Source organism: Fundulus heteroclitus, chromosome 19 (genome assembly GCF_011125445.2).
Source record: "Fundulus heteroclitus isolate FHET01 chromosome 19, MU-UCD_Fhet_4.1, whole genome shotgun sequence".
Taxonomy (NCBI): Eukaryota; Metazoa; Chordata; class Actinopteri; order Cyprinodontiformes; family Fundulidae; genus Fundulus; species Fundulus heteroclitus.
In genome coordinates this window covers 24,460,268-24,480,563 of record NC_046379.1, presented here as the reverse complement: position 1 = coordinate 24,480,563, position 20,296 = coordinate 24,460,268, and the positions used below count along the sequence as shown (strand labels likewise).

Sequence of the window (20,296 nt, the reverse complement as noted above, 5' to 3'; positions counted from 1 at the left end):
TCAAAGCGTTCAAGTTCCACTTCTCCCGCTAAATAGTTGACTAAAAACCTATTTTCTATAGATGTTTTGGAAGTAAAGATGCCTTCTTCAGCACATCAAAAACAATTTCTGAGCATCTCCAAACGTGTTGCTGCTAGAACAGGCCTCTGGGAACCAACGCTTCAGGAAAAATAACCGAACACGTCACTCTGAAGCAAATAAGACAAAGATTCACAGCAGTTTCAAGTCAAATGCACTCATTTGGCAAACTTTATATGTTTTTAAAAGGTATGGTAAAATGTCCAGTAGCTTATCTTTGTTTTATTAAAGAAAAAAACAAAACAAAAAAAACAAAACAGGAATATTCCTGATTGGTAGTAATGCCAGGTGAGCCGAGATGCTCAAACCACCGCAGCAAAAGTGTTTCACAACATTTCAAGATGACAGAAACCTTTGGATTGTCTTTTAGTGTACAGAGTGTCTGCAAAAAACAAGAGCAATGCATATGTTTATTTACCCTAAGAGTATTGTTTTAGTTTATGAGGGTTACAAAGCAAAAGGAAACAAAAAGTGTGTTTAAATAGAAGAAGCTGCCGGTCAATTCGCCCTGCAGGAGAAAAAAAAAAAGAAAAAAAAAAAGAGACGGATCAGACGGTGTACGCGTGATACGGGCGAACAATGGCTAAGTTGCTGCATTTTACTTTATTAAAGGCACAGTCTCGGGATCGTTCTCAACAGGTGTCCAGACTTTCAGACATGGTGCAGCTCAGTCCTGAAAAAAAAACAAAAAGGAAGTGGAATTGCACCATGATTCACGTCTGATTTGGGTGGTTTTAAACACCACAAGCAGCCTCCACACAGTCTTCATTCTACTGTTTCTTTCAGTCATTCATAAAGTGAGCACCCCCCCCTCCTCCTCCTCCACGCTGTCAGGGAGTGTTTTGACCTCTTGGCTGTTATATTTGGATCAAGCGAAGGCACGGATGTATTTGGTAAGGAAGCAATTACGAGTCAATGTTGATATCAAAGGCAACAGGGGCCGCTCCCACACTGCTGCAACCTCGGCCGGGCGTGGCCGAGAGAAGCGGTCACATGTTGCCCATGAAGTTCTTGTTGGGCTGCTGAGTGTACCACGGCTGCCGCTGGCTGCGCGCCTCCAGCTCCGACAGCAGCGCCTGGCGGTACACCTCGTAGGATTTGACGATGTGCTCCAGCTCCTTCATGAACAGCAGCTTCAGCATGCCCTGATAGGTGTCCAGGTCGGCCAGCTGGAACAGCTCCCACTTCAGGATGTGGTCATACCTGAGGGGGGGGGGAACCAGGGGGGGAACCGTTTAGTGCATCTTAAAGCGTTTGCAGTAATTTTGGATAAAGATCTACTATAGGAAATATGTTGTCATTGTTAAAGAAACACCCTTTTATGTCTTTTGAGTTAAAAAAAAAAGAAGAAAAAAAAAAAGAGGATGGACGGCATGTTTATATATGTGGATAATGATATAAATAAAATCATATTTTCCAACATAATGAAAAAAATATTGATTTAAAACTAAATATTACTGGCACTTTCACCATCATTCTGCTGTGAAAATTAAAAGCAATTATTCCAAGAAAAAAAATGCTAAAACCTGCATTTATTATCATTATTACATTTAAATACCATAATAAAAACATAATTTGTAGCCAAAGTTTTTAAGAGCCGGAGCCACAGGTTGCAGACCCCTGGACTAAAGTATGAAAGGTCAGCAACAATATAAGACAAAAAGGTTCCTAATTATTCTCAATTTGAGACTAAAAAAAAAGAATTTAGTACAATAAGACATGGATAATGCAGTTGATCGGATTATCAATCGGCATATAACACCACTCATTCGGATTATAATTTCATTCCAACTGAGCTTGATCCGATCACAATATTCTGATAGCCGTGTTTTTGACGCATTTTTATTCCGATTACTTTTGTCCATGTAGCTAATTACCACCAGGGACTTCAGCCAAGACGTTTCTAGAACAGCACAAACACGTGTCACACTTGTCCTTGGCAAGGTTGTCATATTAATTTGGGGCTTTTAATTATTTCTTTTTTCCCCTTTTTTTATTAGCAAACAGAAAATCTGAGTGCACAAGTTTGAATGCAGTCAATTTTCTCCAATTACCCCCAGACTCAAACATTTACTTACTACCGATACACACTATTTATCTCGATATGTTGTTTCTTTCATAAAAGTAATTATAAAAAGGCTGCTCTGATTAAAAGTTTTAGCCCAAATGTTTCACAGGAACATTTGCTGAAAAGCTAAATATGAGAAACAGCTGAAAAACAGCCTCCAGGAACACATAAAAGTATAATTCTAACACAACATAGACCATCTCGATATATCTCTGCTTTGCTACCGGTGGCACTAATGTAGTTAAGATGAACACACCTGTTTAGTGCTTTGGATGGACAGTCGTCACCTCTACGTGGGAAAATCACTGATCTCTATTTATTCACTGGATTGCTGATTGGCCCGAAAAACTGGCCGCCATCTTGCTACTCCCTACTCTCACAGAATCCCATAGGATTTGGTTGCAACAACAAGCAGTTTTCTGGCTGTGTGAAAACGTTTCACAGGTAATTTTACAGTCAGTGGATGTACTAACAATATCAAGTACTGAGAAAGTCATGTGCTGAAATATTTTTTTATTATTATTATGCAGAAATGTGTGTGTGCATACACACGCTGCGTATGTAATGTATAGATATACATGTATACTTTATGTGCAAAGTTATGTGATTTGTCTAGTGTAGAAATTGAAGCTCTGTGGAGTGCTTAAACTGGTTCATTAATTTAGCTCTTTTGTAAATCTATGTCAGATTTAAAGGCTAATGCATAGACACAGCATAAAAGTATATGGCATTTGACATTTTAAAAGTCTTAAGCCCCCCCTGAACATGAGAAAATCATCGTTGTTCGATGCTGTAGCGCACCTATTCCCTAGTTACTGCAGGAAAATAGGGAGTACCAATATGGCGGCTGGTGGCTTCACAGCGACGTGTCTTACCAACGGCCAATCGGCAATCCAGTGAATAAATAGAGATCAGTGGGCAAAAAAAAACTCGGGAGTCGGCCCGCTGACCCGACAAATTGCTCCTTTGAATAAATATCACAGGTACTGGTGGAGCTGCTCCCCAATCCGTACTCACTTGAGGGGAGCGCGGGCGTACACCTGCAGCCAGTCTGGGATCTCTGCCGTGTGGTACGGGTTGGCTGGTACCAGCACCGGCTGGTTCCTTTCGGGTGGGCGTGGCCGATAGGTGACGGGGGGCGGTGGGGGCTGGTCGTAACGGGGCACGCTGAAAAGGAAACGCGTCTCCGTATCATTAGTGTCCCACCGTTTTAAAACAGCAAATAACCAATACTATCTTTTTGTTTTTTTAAAGTAGAATTATGTGAGTTAGAGATGTAAGCATATCCTCGTCGCCTCACCTCGGGGCACATGGGTGTCGGTACTGAGCTCTTTCGTTGATGTGGTCCATATAGTAGACCCCGAACTCAGCGGACTCCACTTTCTCCCAGCCTGGAGGGAGCCCCTCCCTCTCCAGAGGGTGGCTCCAGTGTGTGGTGTTGGTGTTGTGGTCGATGTAGTACTTCCTGCCGCGGATGGTCCAGTCAACGGTCCACCCGGCCGGAAGGGGGAGGTCCTCCGCGGTTAGGCTGGAGAGGTTCCCCAGAGACTTGGCCTGTATTCGACCTATGCCTGGAGGAAGACAAACATTTCTGTCAAAGCGGCCCGTACGGACCGAATGTACCGCGCGGCAGCTGTCGGCTAACTGCACCTCTGGGAAAGAAGCAGAGGTTGGAAAATGACTCGGACCGTGTGGGAATGGAGAGGAATGTGGTGCGTTTAAAGGTCATCTAACGGGGCGGCTGAACATACAGCGGAGTAAGATAAGAATGCTGGGAATGGGAACTAGAGGCGAGACCGACTGCAGTTTGACAGTGAAACGCTCGATTCTGGACCGCTGTGATAGATCCTCCAGCTCTGTCAGAGAGCCTGAGGAATAGTAGGAAGTGGGAGTGTTGCTACCTTTGGACAGGAAGCCAGCAATCTCTCCAACACCAGCCACACACACAAGCGAGAACAGCCAGCTGAACTCCCAAACGCATTCTGAGAGCGTAGCGGGCTCCACCGACACCTGCGCTGCAGCAGGGAGGAACGTGGAGCCGGCAGCCGTGAGGACGAGCGGGAAGACGGGTACCGGACGGGCCGACGGAGGGGCCGGAAAATTCCAAGAGACTTTCAGGGAACGGGATTAGGGCTGAACAATTAATTGCATTTTCAATATAATCGCGATTTAAAAAAACGCAATTTCCAAATCGCAGAGGTCTTCAATTTTTGGCTATGTAACAATTAGGGAATTAGCCACGTCCACATGGAAGGGAAGGCAGTTGCAGCAGTGAGATAATCTAATTCTATTACTTGTTTTAGAGTTTATATAATCATACATATTGTTAAGGACAGGTCAATCAGTTTAATACATAGACTTGCTTGTTGGTTGCACTTTATGTTCAACAAGGACTGACGTCCAAATCAACTAAAAGCTGTTCTCTTGAACAATATTCTGATCAATAGAAACATTAAAAGTGCTTGTTTTAAAAAGTCCTTGTTTAAAACATCTTTATTTAGAGGCCATTTTTGTTGCTTGTGGTTAATGCAGAGTCAAAATTGCAATTTTGGTTGAAATATATCGTAGGCAGAACGCAATCATTTCTGCTCTGAGTTTAGACGCTGTGGGTCTTTTAGCAACTAATCCACACGGTGAGGAAACAAATTGATTTGTTGTTTGTATATGTTTAAAAAGACATGATAAATTAAACTGGGGAAAAAAAAAAAAAAAAAAAAAAAAAAAAAATCGCATTAAATCGCAATATTAAGAAGAAAAAAAAAAATCGCAATTAGATTATTTTCCAAAATCGTTCAGCCCTAAACGGGATACCTCGGTAAAACGGCAGGTCGAAATCTGATTAATCCTGCAGGAAGCGACGGCGTCAGAGCTGCAGCGCGCTGCCAGCCGCTGAGCGAAGGAATGGAATGTCCTCCTTCTGCAGGGAAATGTTCTCCTTCTGCACCTCATCATCATCATCATCATCATCATCCTTTACTTTATTGATTTTTTTTTCTTAAACAGGATATTCACTGTGCAGTGCCTTGGGAAAAAAAGTATTAATGCCGCTTTTTTGACACCGTGTCATATTATTGACGTATTTTATCTAATAGACAAACACAAAGTAGTGCAACGTCGTGAAGTGTACAGAAAATAAAGTTTTTTTACAAATAAAACTCAGAGGGAATGTGGCTGTGCGTTTGTTTTTAGCGCACCCTGTCAGTACTCTATAGAACCTTGTTTCGCTGCGGCTAAAGCTGCAAATCTTCCTCTAGCTTTACACCGCCAAACCCTGATGTTTTGCTCCACGTTTCCTTTCAAAGTTTAGCCTTTTCTGTCTAGTCACAGGTTAGCTTAGCTCTGGACTTTGACTGGGCCATTTCTAACACAACAGCTGGAAGAGAAACCTCAGCTCCAGGCTCGAGCCTCCAACGGCTTTTCCTCCAGGCCCTGTGTTTTGCTCCAGCCATGTCAGGTCCAACCAGTTTCCCCACTTCATGACGCTGCCGCAGCCATGTTATACTGAAGGGGTGGCATCTTCCATGGGTTTCTCATGTGCCCAGAGCACCTTCTGCCACATCTGTCCAATCTACGGCTGGTGGAAAACATTCCATGGGACTTTTCTCTCCCATAAGGTCAGACTTTAGGAGTGCTGGAATAATAGTTCTTCTGTCAACAGATTTTCACACCTGAGCTGTTGATCACTGCAGCTCCTCCAATACCCTGCTTTGGTCCATTGCATAAATCCTCAAGAAAACACATTCGAGTTTTTAGCTGCAATGTGACAAAGTGCAAAAGAAGAAAATAAATCGAGGCGTAACGCTGGTGCATGAAAACCTTTGTCCTGTGGTGTAGTTATGCAGTTAGAGAAGGAAAAAGGTTCATGAAATATTGGGACTTATGTTTAGTCATGAACCTAAACAAGGCTACGTTCACATTGCAGGGAAATGCGACCCATATCCGACTTTCAACGGCAGTGTGAACACCCCGATACCAATCCTTTCTCCCAATGTGTGCCACAATGGTACTAAATAATAGACGTAGTCGATTGTTTTCATAGCGTTTGCAGTCTGAATGGCCAGGGGTCCGTTCTTCGTACGTTGCTTAAAACATCCGAGATCAAATGAGACATCCAAGATGATTTCATCCGGCTAATCCTGATCCGGCTAATTGGGTTCTTCGAACACACCTGTTGTTTACGATTAGTATGGCTGGATTGAGTTATCTGAGACAACTGCGCGTTCATGGGTTTGTTTAAAAGGGGAAATGTATCGATAGTAGAAACAATGATCAGCAGCGCCGCTATTGGCTGTTCAGCGTGGCCAAAGAACGCCCACAGTTTTTCTCCCAAGCAGAACAAGAGCTTTAAATGGAAGGTTATGCCGAATTTGTGTCATTAATTAAAACGAACACCTCAAAGTCTGCTAAAGCCAGGAGAGAGGGCTGGCAAAAGCATCAGACAAATTAATGCGTAAATACTGTCCATGGTAGATGTTTCTATCACTTTCTACAGTATGTATTTTTGCATTTTAATAATCTCATATTTACTTAGTTCTTTTATGTCAGAGCCTCCACGGGACCCACTAGAACATGGGGACAAGTAAAAGTGAAATACAAGAATATTCTACAAAATGGTAGCCTTTAATTATTATACTTTATTTTAAAAAGGCACTTGTTATGTCAAGAGATCCAAATTTCAGTGTCATTCCTTAGAGACTGGAAGTAAAGGACGCGTGCAAACTAGGAATTTTTCCAAAAAAAATTTGTATCCATAAAAAATTAAAATCTTCCTTTTCCAAGTCATCCACAGTTTACACGGTAAAACTGTATTGCTCCGTGGCTAGATAATCCATCCATAGTTTTTTCTAATACAATATACGGCTCGACAGGAAGCAAGCCTTTCAAAGTAAACTAAACTTCACAATAAAATAGCCTGAACAAATCTTCTTACTGAATAGGATAAAAATAAAAAGCAAACCATCATACAAATAACTTAAATATTTTAGATTTATGGCTCCAACACCACTTTTTCCTCTCTAAAAGACACTGTTAACTGATGTGTTTGTCTGTTTATAACAGCCACCAAGAAAAATCTCTCTACAATTACACTGTTGCGCTGCGCTAAAGGATCCTGTCTATTGCGCAATACGTGATTAATTCGAGAAGCTCTGAAATTATTCTTGCACCTTCCGCAACAGGTTGCAGTCGTAAAAATGGACAACATGGCTACGACAGACTTCCCATCTCCTCCGCTTATACAGCCATGATCTAATCCTGTTTACATGAAATAAACCTGCTCTCGAGCAGGCTTAAGCTGGCGCACATGTTGCTATGACAACAAGTGCAGGATGTCTTTCGAAGAACCAAACGATCCAAGATCATGCCAAATCGTCAACAATGAAATCCTGCTAACTGAGTTAGCGACGTACGAAGAACGGACCCCAAGTCTCATTTCATCCGCGTTTACGTCACTGTCCTGGCCCTCACCACAGGTCCACGCAGACGTCTCTACAGCAGCAGCAACAGTCTCGGCTCCACAAAAAGTCGTCGTTAATAGCCGGGCTGGTTTTTTTTCTCATCTTTCTCCGTCTTGCTATGATGTGGTCTTTATATTGTCGGCTCTGATTGCTCAACAACTTCATGCTAACCCAGAGACGCCAGTGTCACTATTACTTTTTTGTTTGTTTGTTTGTTTGAACGAAGCTTTATTGAAAACTTCTAGCAACAATTACATCCGTTATTGATTCCTTAAATAGTGCCTCGCAGAGACTAAAAGATAAACAAGCAAATAAAATTGTCCCCCCCCCCACCCCATGTAAACATCAAATACCAGAGTTGAATATGTCGGTGGGCTCTGATTAGAGCTGCACGACATATCAAATCACAACATTGGCGTCTGCTTCGTCACCATCGCAAAAGGCTTCATGGCTGCCAACCCTCAAATATAGTTCAGGTTGCAGACGTCTGTATAGAACATACTTGTGCAGTTAGATGGACTTCAAGTGACCTTATTGCCCACAGCTGAGATGTACCATGCTAACAGGCCATGAAGCTAAAGATAGTTTAAAAGGTCAACCCCAAATAATTTTGTCCTTTTTTATTTTAGTAAAAACTTTTCACAGCAGCTACTTTCTCGCGCACATCACAAATTCAATTCAGATCATAAGGTACATAATTAATGAAGCTTGTGATGCTAAAGCTACTTTGAACGTCTTTCTTATATCTCCTCATACTACAGTACTTAAAGACACATTGAGATTGGCTAAAGCTGGTATTGACGGGTTGCAGTTTTACAGAATCTCTAGAGGAACTTATAGTGAAGCAAGACCGAGACGATCATTTCAAGTGTTGCCGTGCTTCTGGTTTAGCGACGCCCTGCAGTCCACGCTACAAATATTTGACCAACTAATTATCAGCTGACATCGGTGTTAAGATGACAGCAGTTTGTGAGACTAATGCTGCATTCAGACCAAAGGCCTTTTTGACACTGAAATGGCGTTAGGTCCAACACCTCCACTCGTGCACATAAAGGTCTGACGCGCTGTCTAGAGCCTCAACGCTCTGACGGCGCGTCTGGCTAAGCGCCGGCTGTTAGGAGGAGCTGCTCTGTTCTTCTCCTCCACCGGACTCTTTGGAAAATTAAAGATGAAATGAGTGGCTTTTCTTTATTTACTGAATGATATAATATAATGTAGGGCTGGGCAATAAATCGATTTAATCGATTAATTCAAATTTACAATTCTTTAAGATTTCATTTTTGGAAAATCTGGATTTGATTTTGCCAATACACTCATTGGGTTTCCATGAAGAGAACAGCATGTGATGCTGAATATATGTTTAGGCAAAATTATTGTCAAAATATTGTTAAGTGGAAACTTTTTTTTACCATAATATGAGGCACTTCGTTTACTTTTTTTTTTAACTTAGTTTGAAGTTCACAAGTGCACTGAAGCCTGTTCTTAGCTCAATGTGTAATACCACTAGCAGCAAATGTTTTGTTATATTTTCATTGTTTATAATGGCACGGCTGCCATCTTGTTTTACAAGCATGTTTCTAGTTGCACTTTGAATTCAGGTCAACTCCCTAACGAAATGCTTGACATAAAAGCAAGGTTTTAAAATAATTTCTTTAATTTCTTTTTATGAAACAAAAAGAAGGAAAAAAAAAAAAATCGATGAATCGGATTTGGTATGATAAAATCGGAGATTTAGTTTTTAATCCATATCGCCCAGCCCTAATATAATGTATGCCGTGTCTGGATAATTCAGAGGCGTTTTGAGTTTGGTGAGTTTCACCACCTCCTGCAGGAGCAGCGTGTAGACGAGGGTCGCTTTCAACGCTCTTTACGTCTCACCCAGCCCTGTTTGACATCCTGCTGACCCGCATCGGTGGCCGCCTCTCCCACCAGGACACCCAATTCAGCTGAGGAGCGTCTGTCCATCAGTCTCAGGTCGGTGGGCATCGTTCAGGAGGCTTGATGTTAAACATTTATCAGTGATGGGACCTCTCGACGCCTCCTGAGGTGCGTCCACCTGAGACTTTACAGGTAAACCCGACGCCCTCGATGCTCAGAGCGCGCTCCATCTGAACGTAGCATAACACACGACACTTCAGAGACAGCGACACATCGAACGGGTGAGAGGCTCTTTCTTCTGAGACACACACACACACACATCCTTGTTTTAAATACAAAGTGAGGACCGTGCCTTGACTTCCATTCATTTTCAACCCTTTCTAAAGGCCTAACCGTGACCCTAAACCAAACCTTCACCAGTATGCACCTCACCCTAACCTAAACCTAATTAACACCTAAACCTAACCCCCAGAAAAGTGAGGACCTCGCTTTATGTCAAAGTCCACAGTTGGTAAAATGGGAAAATATGTTTTAACTCAGATGCAGGTACAGGTACACACACATTAATCCTTGTTTAATGTGCATAGTGAGGACCGTGCCTTAACTTCCATAGACTTAATTTCTTCTTCAAGTCTTTCTATGCCCTAACCCTGACCCCAACCCTAACCTTTGGGGGTTCATACCCAACCCTAACCTAATTGACACCTTAGTCCTAAACCTTAACCCCTAGAACAGAAAAAAAAAAAGCAAGGACTCTTTTTTTCGGCCCTCACTTTACTAGAAAATGAGCAAAACATGTTCTCGCTGCGCAGCGAGTACGAGAACCCACACACACACACATGTTTTATGATCTTTGTAAACTCGTCTGATCCAAAGGCTCAGAAACTAAAGCTCTTGTAGTCATGAAGTGAATAGGCGTATAAACAAGTAGTAATTGGCTACTAAAAAGGACAGCTGTAAAATAAGGACTGTGCCAGAATCAAACAGGCGAGTCCAAGTGTGTGTGGGGGGGGGGGGGGGGGGGGGGTCTTTGACAGAAACCAGCATTAAAGGATGCAGGGTGCCATGTAGCTACGCAGAGAGCGGAGCATGGGGGCCGTTTAAGATGGAGGCCTCTGTAAATTACTAGTTTCCCAGCAGAAAGTTATTGGCAGATGGAGAGAGAGAGAGAAAAAAAACGCTCAGCCTCTAACGCTCGTTTCCCTTCCCTTTCAGAAAGAGCTGTACGATATGTGATAGGCGGGTCGTATCAAACAACACGGCCACATAATAAAAGGGTTTCTGCTCGAAGAGCGCTGGAAAAATTCCCGCAGGCCCCCGTACAATTTTCTCATCAGGGAATTTACACTTACAACGTACGAGCTTCCATATGAACATATGACACACGTACGAGGATTAAAAATGACTCTTTTTGGCTTGAACACTGGTGGCCTGTATTTCAGCCCGTCACCTAATTGTGGCTCAGCACCATCAGTAGTAATCCAAAACAGTATTCATCAGAGAGTAGGGCTGGACGATATAGATAAAAAAAAAACGTATTGATAAAACAGAAATCAGATTGATCGATATCGATAATTATAAAAAATTCTAAACATATCTTTTAAGTGTCATTTCATGCTGTTGCTTAATTCCCCCTTTTCTGAATAAACAACACTGAATTCAAACACAACTCCTTACTCAACCAACTTTTTACCAAAACTGTAAGTCTGGCTCTCTGAACTCTGAAGCTTCGTTCTGGGTCTGCGTTTGTGATTGGTTGGCAGGATGTAATAACTGTGGTATTAAACTAATCATCATCCAGCCCTATCAGGAAGGCTGCTTTGACCAACCCTGTGTGTCTCAATACGACCAGCAGGTATCAGATTAACCCACAACTCCTGTCATTAAAGTCAGAGATTAATTTCCGGCTCTAAAAGAAGACGCCATTTCCAAATTAATGTGCGCAGCATCTTCTGGGTTCTCACGACTTCTTAATTGCAGGTTAGAAAACATCTGGCGTTACCTGAGGGGGGTCGGCTTGGCGCGGGGGAAGCGTGTTGGTGGGGAAGTCTTTGGAAGTTGGCTTCATTGTGTTCATAGTATCTATAATCGTCCGGGAAGCGCTCCTGGACCCTCCGGGGCGGACGCTGCGGCTGGTTCTCGTAATAGGGCTCGGCCGGGTAGTAGTAGCGGGCGGCGTCTCCGTTCTCGGACATGGGGCCCGCCTCGGTGAGGAAGGACTGCGTGGAGCCGCGGTACTCGTGGGACACGTCCCCCAGGCTGCGGGGCAGGTACGGCGGCGCCGACATGCGGTGGCTCTCTCTGCGGGCCACCTCGTGCGGCGGCCTCTGTACGGCCGCGCGCAGGACGCTCTTGGTGCGGGACAGCACAGACTCCCTGCTGGTCGCCGCGGGGTAGGAAGAGGGCGCCATCTCCGGCGGGGGGACCTCGGTTCGTCTGGGGATGGTGGGTCCATGGCGGATGAACGAGGGCATAAGATCTGCAAGCAGAGGGGGGGAAAAAACGGTCAGGTCAGTGAAGTCAGCAGCCGGAGACAGCCGTGGAAGTTGTGCGTTGGTTATGGGTAAATCTTGGGACATCAACTATGGATGAACGAGAAGGTGTTGGGAAAATGACCACAAAAACAAGCTTAAGAAAAAGAAGCTGCTTAGGGTTGCATTTAGGCAGTAAAAAAACAAACAATGAATCTACCTTTGTCGTGTTTTAGGCTCAGGGAAACTTCTGACAATACAGACACACCCAAAAAAAAACCAAAAAAAAAAAAAAACTATTCATACCCCTGACAGATTTAGATTTAAAATATATGGTTTCATTGAACCATGAGGCTCGTTTCCGATAGTAAACGAGGCAGGCATGTCACAAGAGACGGGGAAAACACTGCTCTGCAAGCAGAGTTATAAATTTCTTTAAAGAAGGATCTGTTTTTGCTTACATTTTATTTGAGAATTACATGCTGCATACCCTCATCAATAATGGATTTACATTTTTTTTTAGAGCTGTTACAGCATCAACATGCTTAAACCTATAGTGTAAAAAAAAAACAACAACACACTGGTTAAACAAAAAAAAATGAAGTCTGCTTTGTTTATATTTGAGTCAATGAGAAGAATGGAGTGGACTTAGTGACCCTTATGCAGGATAAGTGATTTTTGACATCGCTGAACTCATACACGATGTCTGAGCCATCAAAGCGGAATCTGAGCTGCAAGGGATCCAATCTTACGCGTTTGAGCTGGAAATTGATCCCGATGACCCACAAGCCTCGCAGATTACTGCCGTGGACGGACTCCGAAGCAAACCGCGGCGATGACAGCCGTCATCTTTAGACGTTTACTCTAGTGCAAATCTGCTTGTGCACACATGTGCATTGTAGATGGGTTCCTCCAGGTATCTGTCCCTCATAAAATGCCGTATGATGCTCGTATGACCTTAAACAGTTGTGACGTACCTCTACAGTCACTTTTCACTAAGCAGAACCACTCCTCTCTGAGCAGGAAATTCTCTTTTCCCCTCCTGGACGTACTCAGAGAGCCTCTGATCAGCTGGTTTGTGCAATGTGACCACAGGGATGTGTGCTTGCAAGCTTTTTTTTTTTTTTTTTCCCTTTTTCGCAAAGGTGGATTTTAATCTTATCGTGAAAATCCGATTTTTCCCATAGGTGGTAAACTATGCATACAGTGCATCTGACATGTTTGACAAGTAGCTTTAAGTCAAGATATCTAAAAAGACAAAAAATTAGGGATGTGACATATCGGTATTGTCCAATAACAGTAATGGTTTGCAGCCGGGATTGTGTGTGCGTGTGTTTTTTTTTTTTTTTTTTTTTTTTTTTTTAAATGAACCAGAGATACAATGTGTTTGTTTTTCACAGAAAGAAGACATACGAAAAGCAGCGTGTTAATTCTAGAGTATAACCCACGTTAAAATATTGAGTCAGCACAGTTTTCAGCCGGTACAAAAAACACCAGAAGAGTAAATATGTGTGTGTGTATATATATTTCCACAGACATAACAGCAATATTAATATCGGCCCAAATCGTGCGTCCTTACATTAAATGATTAAAAATTAAAATCTAAGGGGAAATTATGTGGCGTATGCACGCATCATTTCATAGACGTTTTTAAAATGAACGGAAAAATAAGCTTTTCTTGTAAAGTCTGACTCCATCAGAACTCTCACGGTGTCTCTCTGTCTTGTCAACATGCTAATTTGACATTTAGATCTTTGAAATGTCTGAGGACCTCAGCTGTAGCCCCACATCTGGCTCATTAACAACTTATCTCCATAACATTAACGTCAATGGAAGATCCTGAGTATTTTTATTTACCCTGGTCTCCTTTCCCATAAGTCGATGAGGTCTTCTGCTACCACTGAACCACTTTACTGACTGTACACATAGTTTAAAACATTGCCTCCAGATGTATTCTAGTTACCATAACAGTGTGACAGATTGACCGTCTCTATCACCCTCACTTCGGTTTCTTTCCGTTTACATCAGCTGGCTCCGACCGGACAGTCGTTAACTTAGCTAGCGGGCTAGCCGATGCTAACCCCGACTAGCCGCTCCGACGACTTGTTGCGCCTACCTCTGAGGAGCGGAGACGTTTCCTTCTTCACATATTTCCCGTGTACCTCGGCCGGTTTTGACGCTTCTTTTTTACTTTTCTTTCGCGGGAGCATAGCTCAAAGCTCGTAAACGTCGCCAACAAGACACTGGGAAGTCATGGCACGATCCCCCGTCGCTGCTACCACTCTCCGCTCCGTTAACAAGCAGAAAGTAAACATTTTCAGCTGTCCAACAGCTAGCAGCAGTTAGCCAGCTAACTGTAGCCGTAGCCACTGGGAGCGACTGGAGCTCCCGTCCCGCAGCAGTCCTCTCCTGTCTGTCCCGACGCCGCTCCTCCAGTCTGCTAGCGCGCCCCCTGCAGGCCTGTCTGGTCACAATCCCTGCTCGATGACATATGCGCTGCCTTGCTGCCTTATCTTTTTGGGAAAGACCAAAACAAAGTAGTGCGCAGCTGTGAAGGGGAAGGAAAACATTTGTTTTCAAGCTTCTCTTTACAGATGAACATCTTAAAAGTGCGGCTTTCACAGTTTTAGTGTTCTGCTGCTCTCAAATAGGCTTTCCACACATATGCATACACACACACACACACACACACACACACACACACATATATATATATATATATATATATACATATATATGTATATATATACATATATATATATATACACATACATATATATATACACATACACACACACACATATATATATATATATATATATATATATATATATATATATATATATATATATATATATATATAAACATATATGTATATACATACATACATCATAAGATTCTCACAGTAACTGGTGTACTGACCATGGCATTACTGTCCTTGATTGGCCTGCCAATTCCCCTGACCTGAACCCCATAGAGAATTTGTGGGGTATTGTGAAGAAGAAGCTGAAAGACACCAGAGCCAACAATGCAAATGAGCTAAAGGCCGCTATTGAAGCATCCTGGGCATCCATAACACCTCAGCAATGCCACAGGCTGATTGCCTCCATGCCACGCTGCATTGATGCAGTAATCTGTGCAAAAGGATTCCCAACCAAGTACTGAGTGCATTAACGGACATTTTCAAATGTTTGATTTTGTTTTGCTGTTATAATTTTTTTTATTCTAATATTTTGAGTTAGGATTTTTGAGTTTTCTTCAGCTGTACGCCATAATCAGCGATATTAAAACAATAAAAGGCTTGCGATATTTCATCCAGAATTTTCCATCCAGAATATTGAATCCAGAATGTATGACATTTCATGTTTTTCAATTGCATTACAGAAAAGACCTTTATCACAATATTCTAATTTTCTGAGACAGTCCTGTATATATATATATATATATATATATATATATATATATATATATATATATATATACACAAATACATACATACACACTTATACATGTATAGATATAAAGATAGATATAGATAAGTATTTTTGCTCTATCTGTAAACCAAAAAGTTTAATTTTGGCCTCATTTGACCAGAGCAGATGTTTTATGGCTACATGGCTTGTGTTAAACTACAACACCTCTTGTGGCCTGCTACTTGCTACTCTTCCATAACGGCCAGTATTGTGTAGTGCAGTTAATCAGTTGTTCTGTCCACAGATTCTCCCACCTGAGCTGTGAAACTCTGCAGCTCCCCCGGAGTTACCACAGGCCTCTTAACTGTTTCTCTGATTAATGGTCTCCCTGTCTGGTCAGTTTAGGTGGATAGCCAGTGCGTGGTTGGTTAGTAGTTGTACAACGCTGTTTTCAATGTTGGATAAAAGAACATTACTGTGAGAGACCCCCAACCCTGCTTTAAACCTCTCTACTTTCTCTCTGTAAGCTGTGATCTGAAATGAAATAAATAGATGGACTATTTACTGATCAGGAAACAAAATTCAATATATATCACAAAAACATATCCAATAAAGTGCATTAGATTTTGGGATTGTGCATGACAGAATGTGAAAAATTACGAGAGGCAATGCTTTTTAAATGCCAAACTTGTCTTTTGGGTAGTGTTTTTTTTTCACATTTGAACACAATGTACAAGAAGTATTTTTTCTTTAACTGGTACAGTGCAATGTATTTTTTAACTAAAGTTTTAGCAGACGTGTGAAGCTTTTGCAAGATACAGTATAGGTGTGTTACAAACACTCTTAATCCAAACTCCAGTGGCCTTAAAAAGATGACTCTATAGAAGATGACCATCCCATTTTGAATCAAAAAGGAAATGACCACAAACCGTTAGAATGCCAAAACATTTTATTTACACAGATATTATCCTAGTTTTACTTTAATGCTCAATTGAAGTTCATTTCAGCTCCAACCATTCATGATGGCAACTTTACATATTGCAACAGATCATAACATAGTTTTGCAAATTAAATAAATGTTAAATATTGCCACATGAGACATTTATAGTCCACAAAGTTTAAGGTGGTGTTAAATTAAAGCAAATGCATCTTCAATATTACCAGACTGACATTTCCATCCATGATTTTACTCAATGTACAATCTTAAAATTGTGACTACAGGATCAAGACAGACAGACATTGAAGGATTTCTACAAACTTTCTCATTATTGCTTTTTTCCTTTGGCCAGAGATAGTACTGAGAGTGCCATTGTAGGCTATATTTTCCCATATATAGCCAACCTCCTAGTGTAAGTCGTTTTTAAAAATGATAAATAACTGTGACATAAATGACTAGCCAACCGTCTGACATCATATTTCATTAATCAAAAGGTCGAGACCATTAGCCTGCCGTGGTTCAGAATAAAACAAATAAAATCGTCATATTTAACTGCAAAGTTTACATACATCAGAGCCCTCCAGTTCCTGTGCATATGGCTGGATCTGTAGCACAAGCGTCCGTGTAGCTAAAATATATGGAGTATTTACACACTTTGGGTTGGCACTACTAACTGCACTAATGCGGCGAGTGTTTTAGGAGACATGTTTAGGGGCTTTTGTAGTTGTACGGTAGTGACAAGAGCGTCGACGGGTTTAGGTCCCGGACTATCTTGTTGAGGCTGGAGATCTTCTCTTCCAGCAGGTAGTTCTTCTTCTCTGCGATCTTCTGCCGCTGCTCCGTTATTTCCAGAGCCTTGATCAGCTGAGAGTTCTCCACGTACAGGTCTTTGATCAGCACGTCGGCTTTGCCATTCCTGTGCAGCTAAAAGGATAGGAGAAGCAAAATGATAAATTCTTCTTCTTTCATGTAGACAACAGTTGCGTGTTACGAATTAAGAGTTAAGGTGCAAATGCTTATGACAAGCATATTTACCCTCATAGTAAAATACATATCAGAACATAAAGAATCGACTCCCAGAGGCTGCATCTGTAGCTCATAAAACCTGCTGATGTTTGTTGGAGCCTGATCGTAGCAGAAAGCTCCCCGTCAGAAGTCTGCATCAGACAACACTGAGCATTTAAAATAAATATAATGCATAAAAGAAACTTAGCTATGACTTCTTACTCTCAGTATTACGCTAATTAAAATACACACCTCTGGTTTATCAAAATAAAAGTACTTCCTGTGATATTTATTCAGAAATTCTAAATTCTGAATTCACTCACTACACGGTGCCTTGCTCTATATTTTATATTCAAAGCATACACTGGAGCTTGTTTACTGTGTATAATTGGCAAAAGAAAGGGAGTTTCACTGCATAGTCTCCTAATATAAGAAATCTTCCTATTCATGGTAAGAAGAAGAAAAGCCTCTAAAACTTACATAAAGTCCTTATTAATTAAAGGAAGGAGCAATTTGACTACAGGATTAAAATAAGAGCACTTTCTGTTTTATTGATTCACAAATTCAAGATGCAAAGGCGTTGGCCTATTTGTACTGCTTATCTTTAAACATTCATATTGGTATTGTCATTATGTAAATATTAGTATTCAAACAGCCTTTCTTACACGTTGAACTAAACGTTCAGGAAAAGACAGTTAAATCTGCTCACGTAATGTTTAAAATGAAACTTAGGGATAAGGATTTGAGCTCATGACCTGCAGTAAACCTGTATTCCTGGCAGGTTAAATGGGATCCATCCAAGTTTGAGAATGGGAATTTCCATCATGAGAGATTTGAGATTTGACTTAAAAAAAATAAATAACTTGTGGACTCTAATGACTTTAAACAATAATTTTTCTAAAGGTTTGTTTCCATCAATGTGGATTTTTCAGTCTCGAAAACAAAGGACCTCATTAATAAAACTGCCAACTTATCTGGCACCCTTTTTAGTGACCTATGCCTTTTTTTTTACTTCTCAGTTTTAAGTACTGAAAAAAAAAAATATGTTTTACAAATAACTTTGACAAAGATACAGTATATATAAATAACTGATATGAAGAAGGATCACTTGGGTTTATCCATCTTTCCTTTTAAGTTTTAGCATGAAAATTTATATTTTGAAGGAAATTAGCTTGTTACTGACAGTTTAAGCCAGTTTTGTTTCATAATAGTAACTTACCTGGTCCTTCAGCTGAGTGACCTTCTCTTTTAGCAGCAGCTTGACGTTATGCAGGGAAAGTTCAATCTCCCTCATGCGTCCCTCCATGTTTTTCATCTTCTTCTCCCTTTCATCCTGGTGAGAATTCAAAGATATAGTCAAGAAAATGTAGTAAAGTTGGGAAATAATTCATATTTTACTCAAAGGTGGCGCAAATAAAGAAGCGTGACTGTAAGGAGAAAGAAACAACATGCAGACACCTGGGTTTATGGTCATGTAGTTGCTTTATTTTCACCTGATTTTTTGCAATGAATGATATTAGGTACAATTCTAAATATTATGCCCTAAAAAAATTTAAAATAAATACGTTTAGAATAATTCAATATAAACCTACAAAAATAATTTAATGCATAAAAAAATAGCAAGATAAAATAAATAACAAAAAATAAATAAATAAATAAATAAATAAAAATAAACTAACAGGTGGAAAAAAGTGACAACTCAAAACACATAAGACAGAGAAACATAATGGCACGCTAATTGAAAGTAAATACTAGAATAACCGGTAGTGAAATAAAAATGTGAATAGGTTAGAGACAGAAAAACCTCTGATTCACTTTGGTTGCACAGCAGCAAAAAACAGGTCCAGAAGACATTCATCTAAATGTATTGTTTAACATAAATATTTGGTCGAAAATAACAAAAAAGAAAACCCATCAGGGATGTTCTGTCATAAAGTAACAGGTTTAGTGAGTTAATGAAAAGCTTAGATGACACCTAAACATGACTTTCATCCATGATAAAAGGGCAGAGAGTCCCAAGATTCCGCCTCTAAGGATAAATACCCGGTCACATTCATTACAAAAGGTAAAAGTGCTTTAAATGAAAACTCCCAGGACGTACATCCAGCACCAAGATTTCCTGCAATCAACTATATTTAGGAAAATAGAAAAGAATTTGTACCAGTTTGTCGATATTTGTAGACTGTTTGTACACTAAGAGTTATATTTTGTAAAATATGTAAGAGAAACATAGCTTTTAGGGGTAATGTCATTGTTGTAATCTACATCCCCTTGTAAAAAAAAAAAACAAAAAAAGAAACTAACAGGATTCTTCTCTGCACGTCACCGCCCCCTAGGGGCAGAGAAACACAATTACACCTTTGCACCTTTGAATCAGGCCCATTCACAATCTCCCACAAGGGTGCGGGAAGCACGCAGCATCACGTGTAACGCTCTGACTTTATTTGCTCCAAATATTGCAGCGGAGGAGGAGAAGTGAAAAGTTAAGCGCAGCGGAAGGAGCAGGCGTCACAATCCACCGATTCGCCTGTAGGTGTCTGCGTGAGCGGCCCGTTGCTCCGGCATCGCCCCCTGGAGAGAGAAGGCAGGTACACTTCACCAGAGGTCTACCCTCTCCTTAAATCCTCAACACCTACACATACACACTACAGGTCAGACTACAGGGTTTACTCAACACATGTCTGTTACTCAGCGGTATTAAATATGAATCTGTTCTTTTAACTAGAACTGCATAAAGACAGAAAAAACATACCACAAAATTATGAGTCATTCCAGTAACACCAATTACGGGACTGGATACTGATTGTCACAGATGTAAAGTGCCTTGCAAAAATAAAGTTTTGAATCCCCTGAACTTTATTATATGTTGAAGCTTTACAAACAACACATTTCAATGTGTTTTGGGTGATAGACCAAAGAAAATGATTTCACAACTGTAAAGACAAAGGAAAACAGTGCATGGTTTTTGATATGTTACAAAAAAATTTATA

The 20,296-nt window shown here is 40.9% G+C and overlaps 2 protein-coding genes across 9 annotated transcripts in view; both read right to left on the bottom strand.

Annotated features, from left to right (window-relative positions):
• Positions 1–209: 209 nt before the first annotated feature.
• Positions 210–14,400, bottom strand: sav1 (salvador family WW domain containing protein 1). The gene is made up of 5 exons (XM_012872259.3): positions 14,068–14,400; positions 11,483–11,959; positions 3,447–3,717; positions 3,164–3,313; positions 210–1,281 (listed from the first exon to the last, which is right to left on the bottom strand). The coding sequence occupies exons 1-5, from the start codon at positions 14,159–14,161 to the stop codon at positions 1,068–1,070; spliced, it is 1,206 nt and encodes a 401-aa protein (XP_012727713.2). The 5' UTR covers positions 14,162–14,400; the 3' UTR covers positions 210–1,067.
• Positions 14,401–16,298: 1,898 nt separating this feature from the next.
• nin (ninein (GSK3B interacting protein)) overlaps positions 16,299–20,296 on the bottom strand; it is a 36,699-nt gene continuing 32,701 nt past the window's right edge. For 4 of the 8 annotated variants that reach the window (XM_036150911.1, XM_036150912.1, XM_036150913.1 and 1 more), the window contains 2 exons: positions 18,526–18,639; positions 17,010–17,225 (listed from right to left, as the gene is read on the bottom strand). In XM_036150911.1, coding sequence (XP_036006804.1) covers positions 17,010–17,225; positions 18,526–18,639 — 330 coding nt within the window. Of the gene's footprint in view, positions 17,226–18,525; positions 18,640–18,769; positions 19,878–20,296 lie in introns of those variants that run through there. The other 4 variants (XM_021321345.2, XM_036150910.1, XM_036150914.1 and 1 more) reach the window with 2 other exon arrangements.

Bases quoted from the DNA above. Each gene is read 5' to 3' on its own strand.
- sav1 (XM_012872259.3), bottom strand. From the start codon at position 14,161: ATGCTCCCGCGAAAGAAAAGTAAAAAAGAAGCGTCAAAACCGGCCGAG. The intron at 11,960-14,067 runs GTAGGCGCAACA...CTCTGCTTGCAG, and splicing joins AACGTCTCCGCTCCTCAGAG to ATCTTATGCCCTCGTTCATC. The intron at 3,718-11,482 runs GTAACGCCAGAT...GTCTTCCTCCAG, and splicing joins GCCAAGCCGACCCCCCTCAG to GCATAGGTCGAATACAGGCC.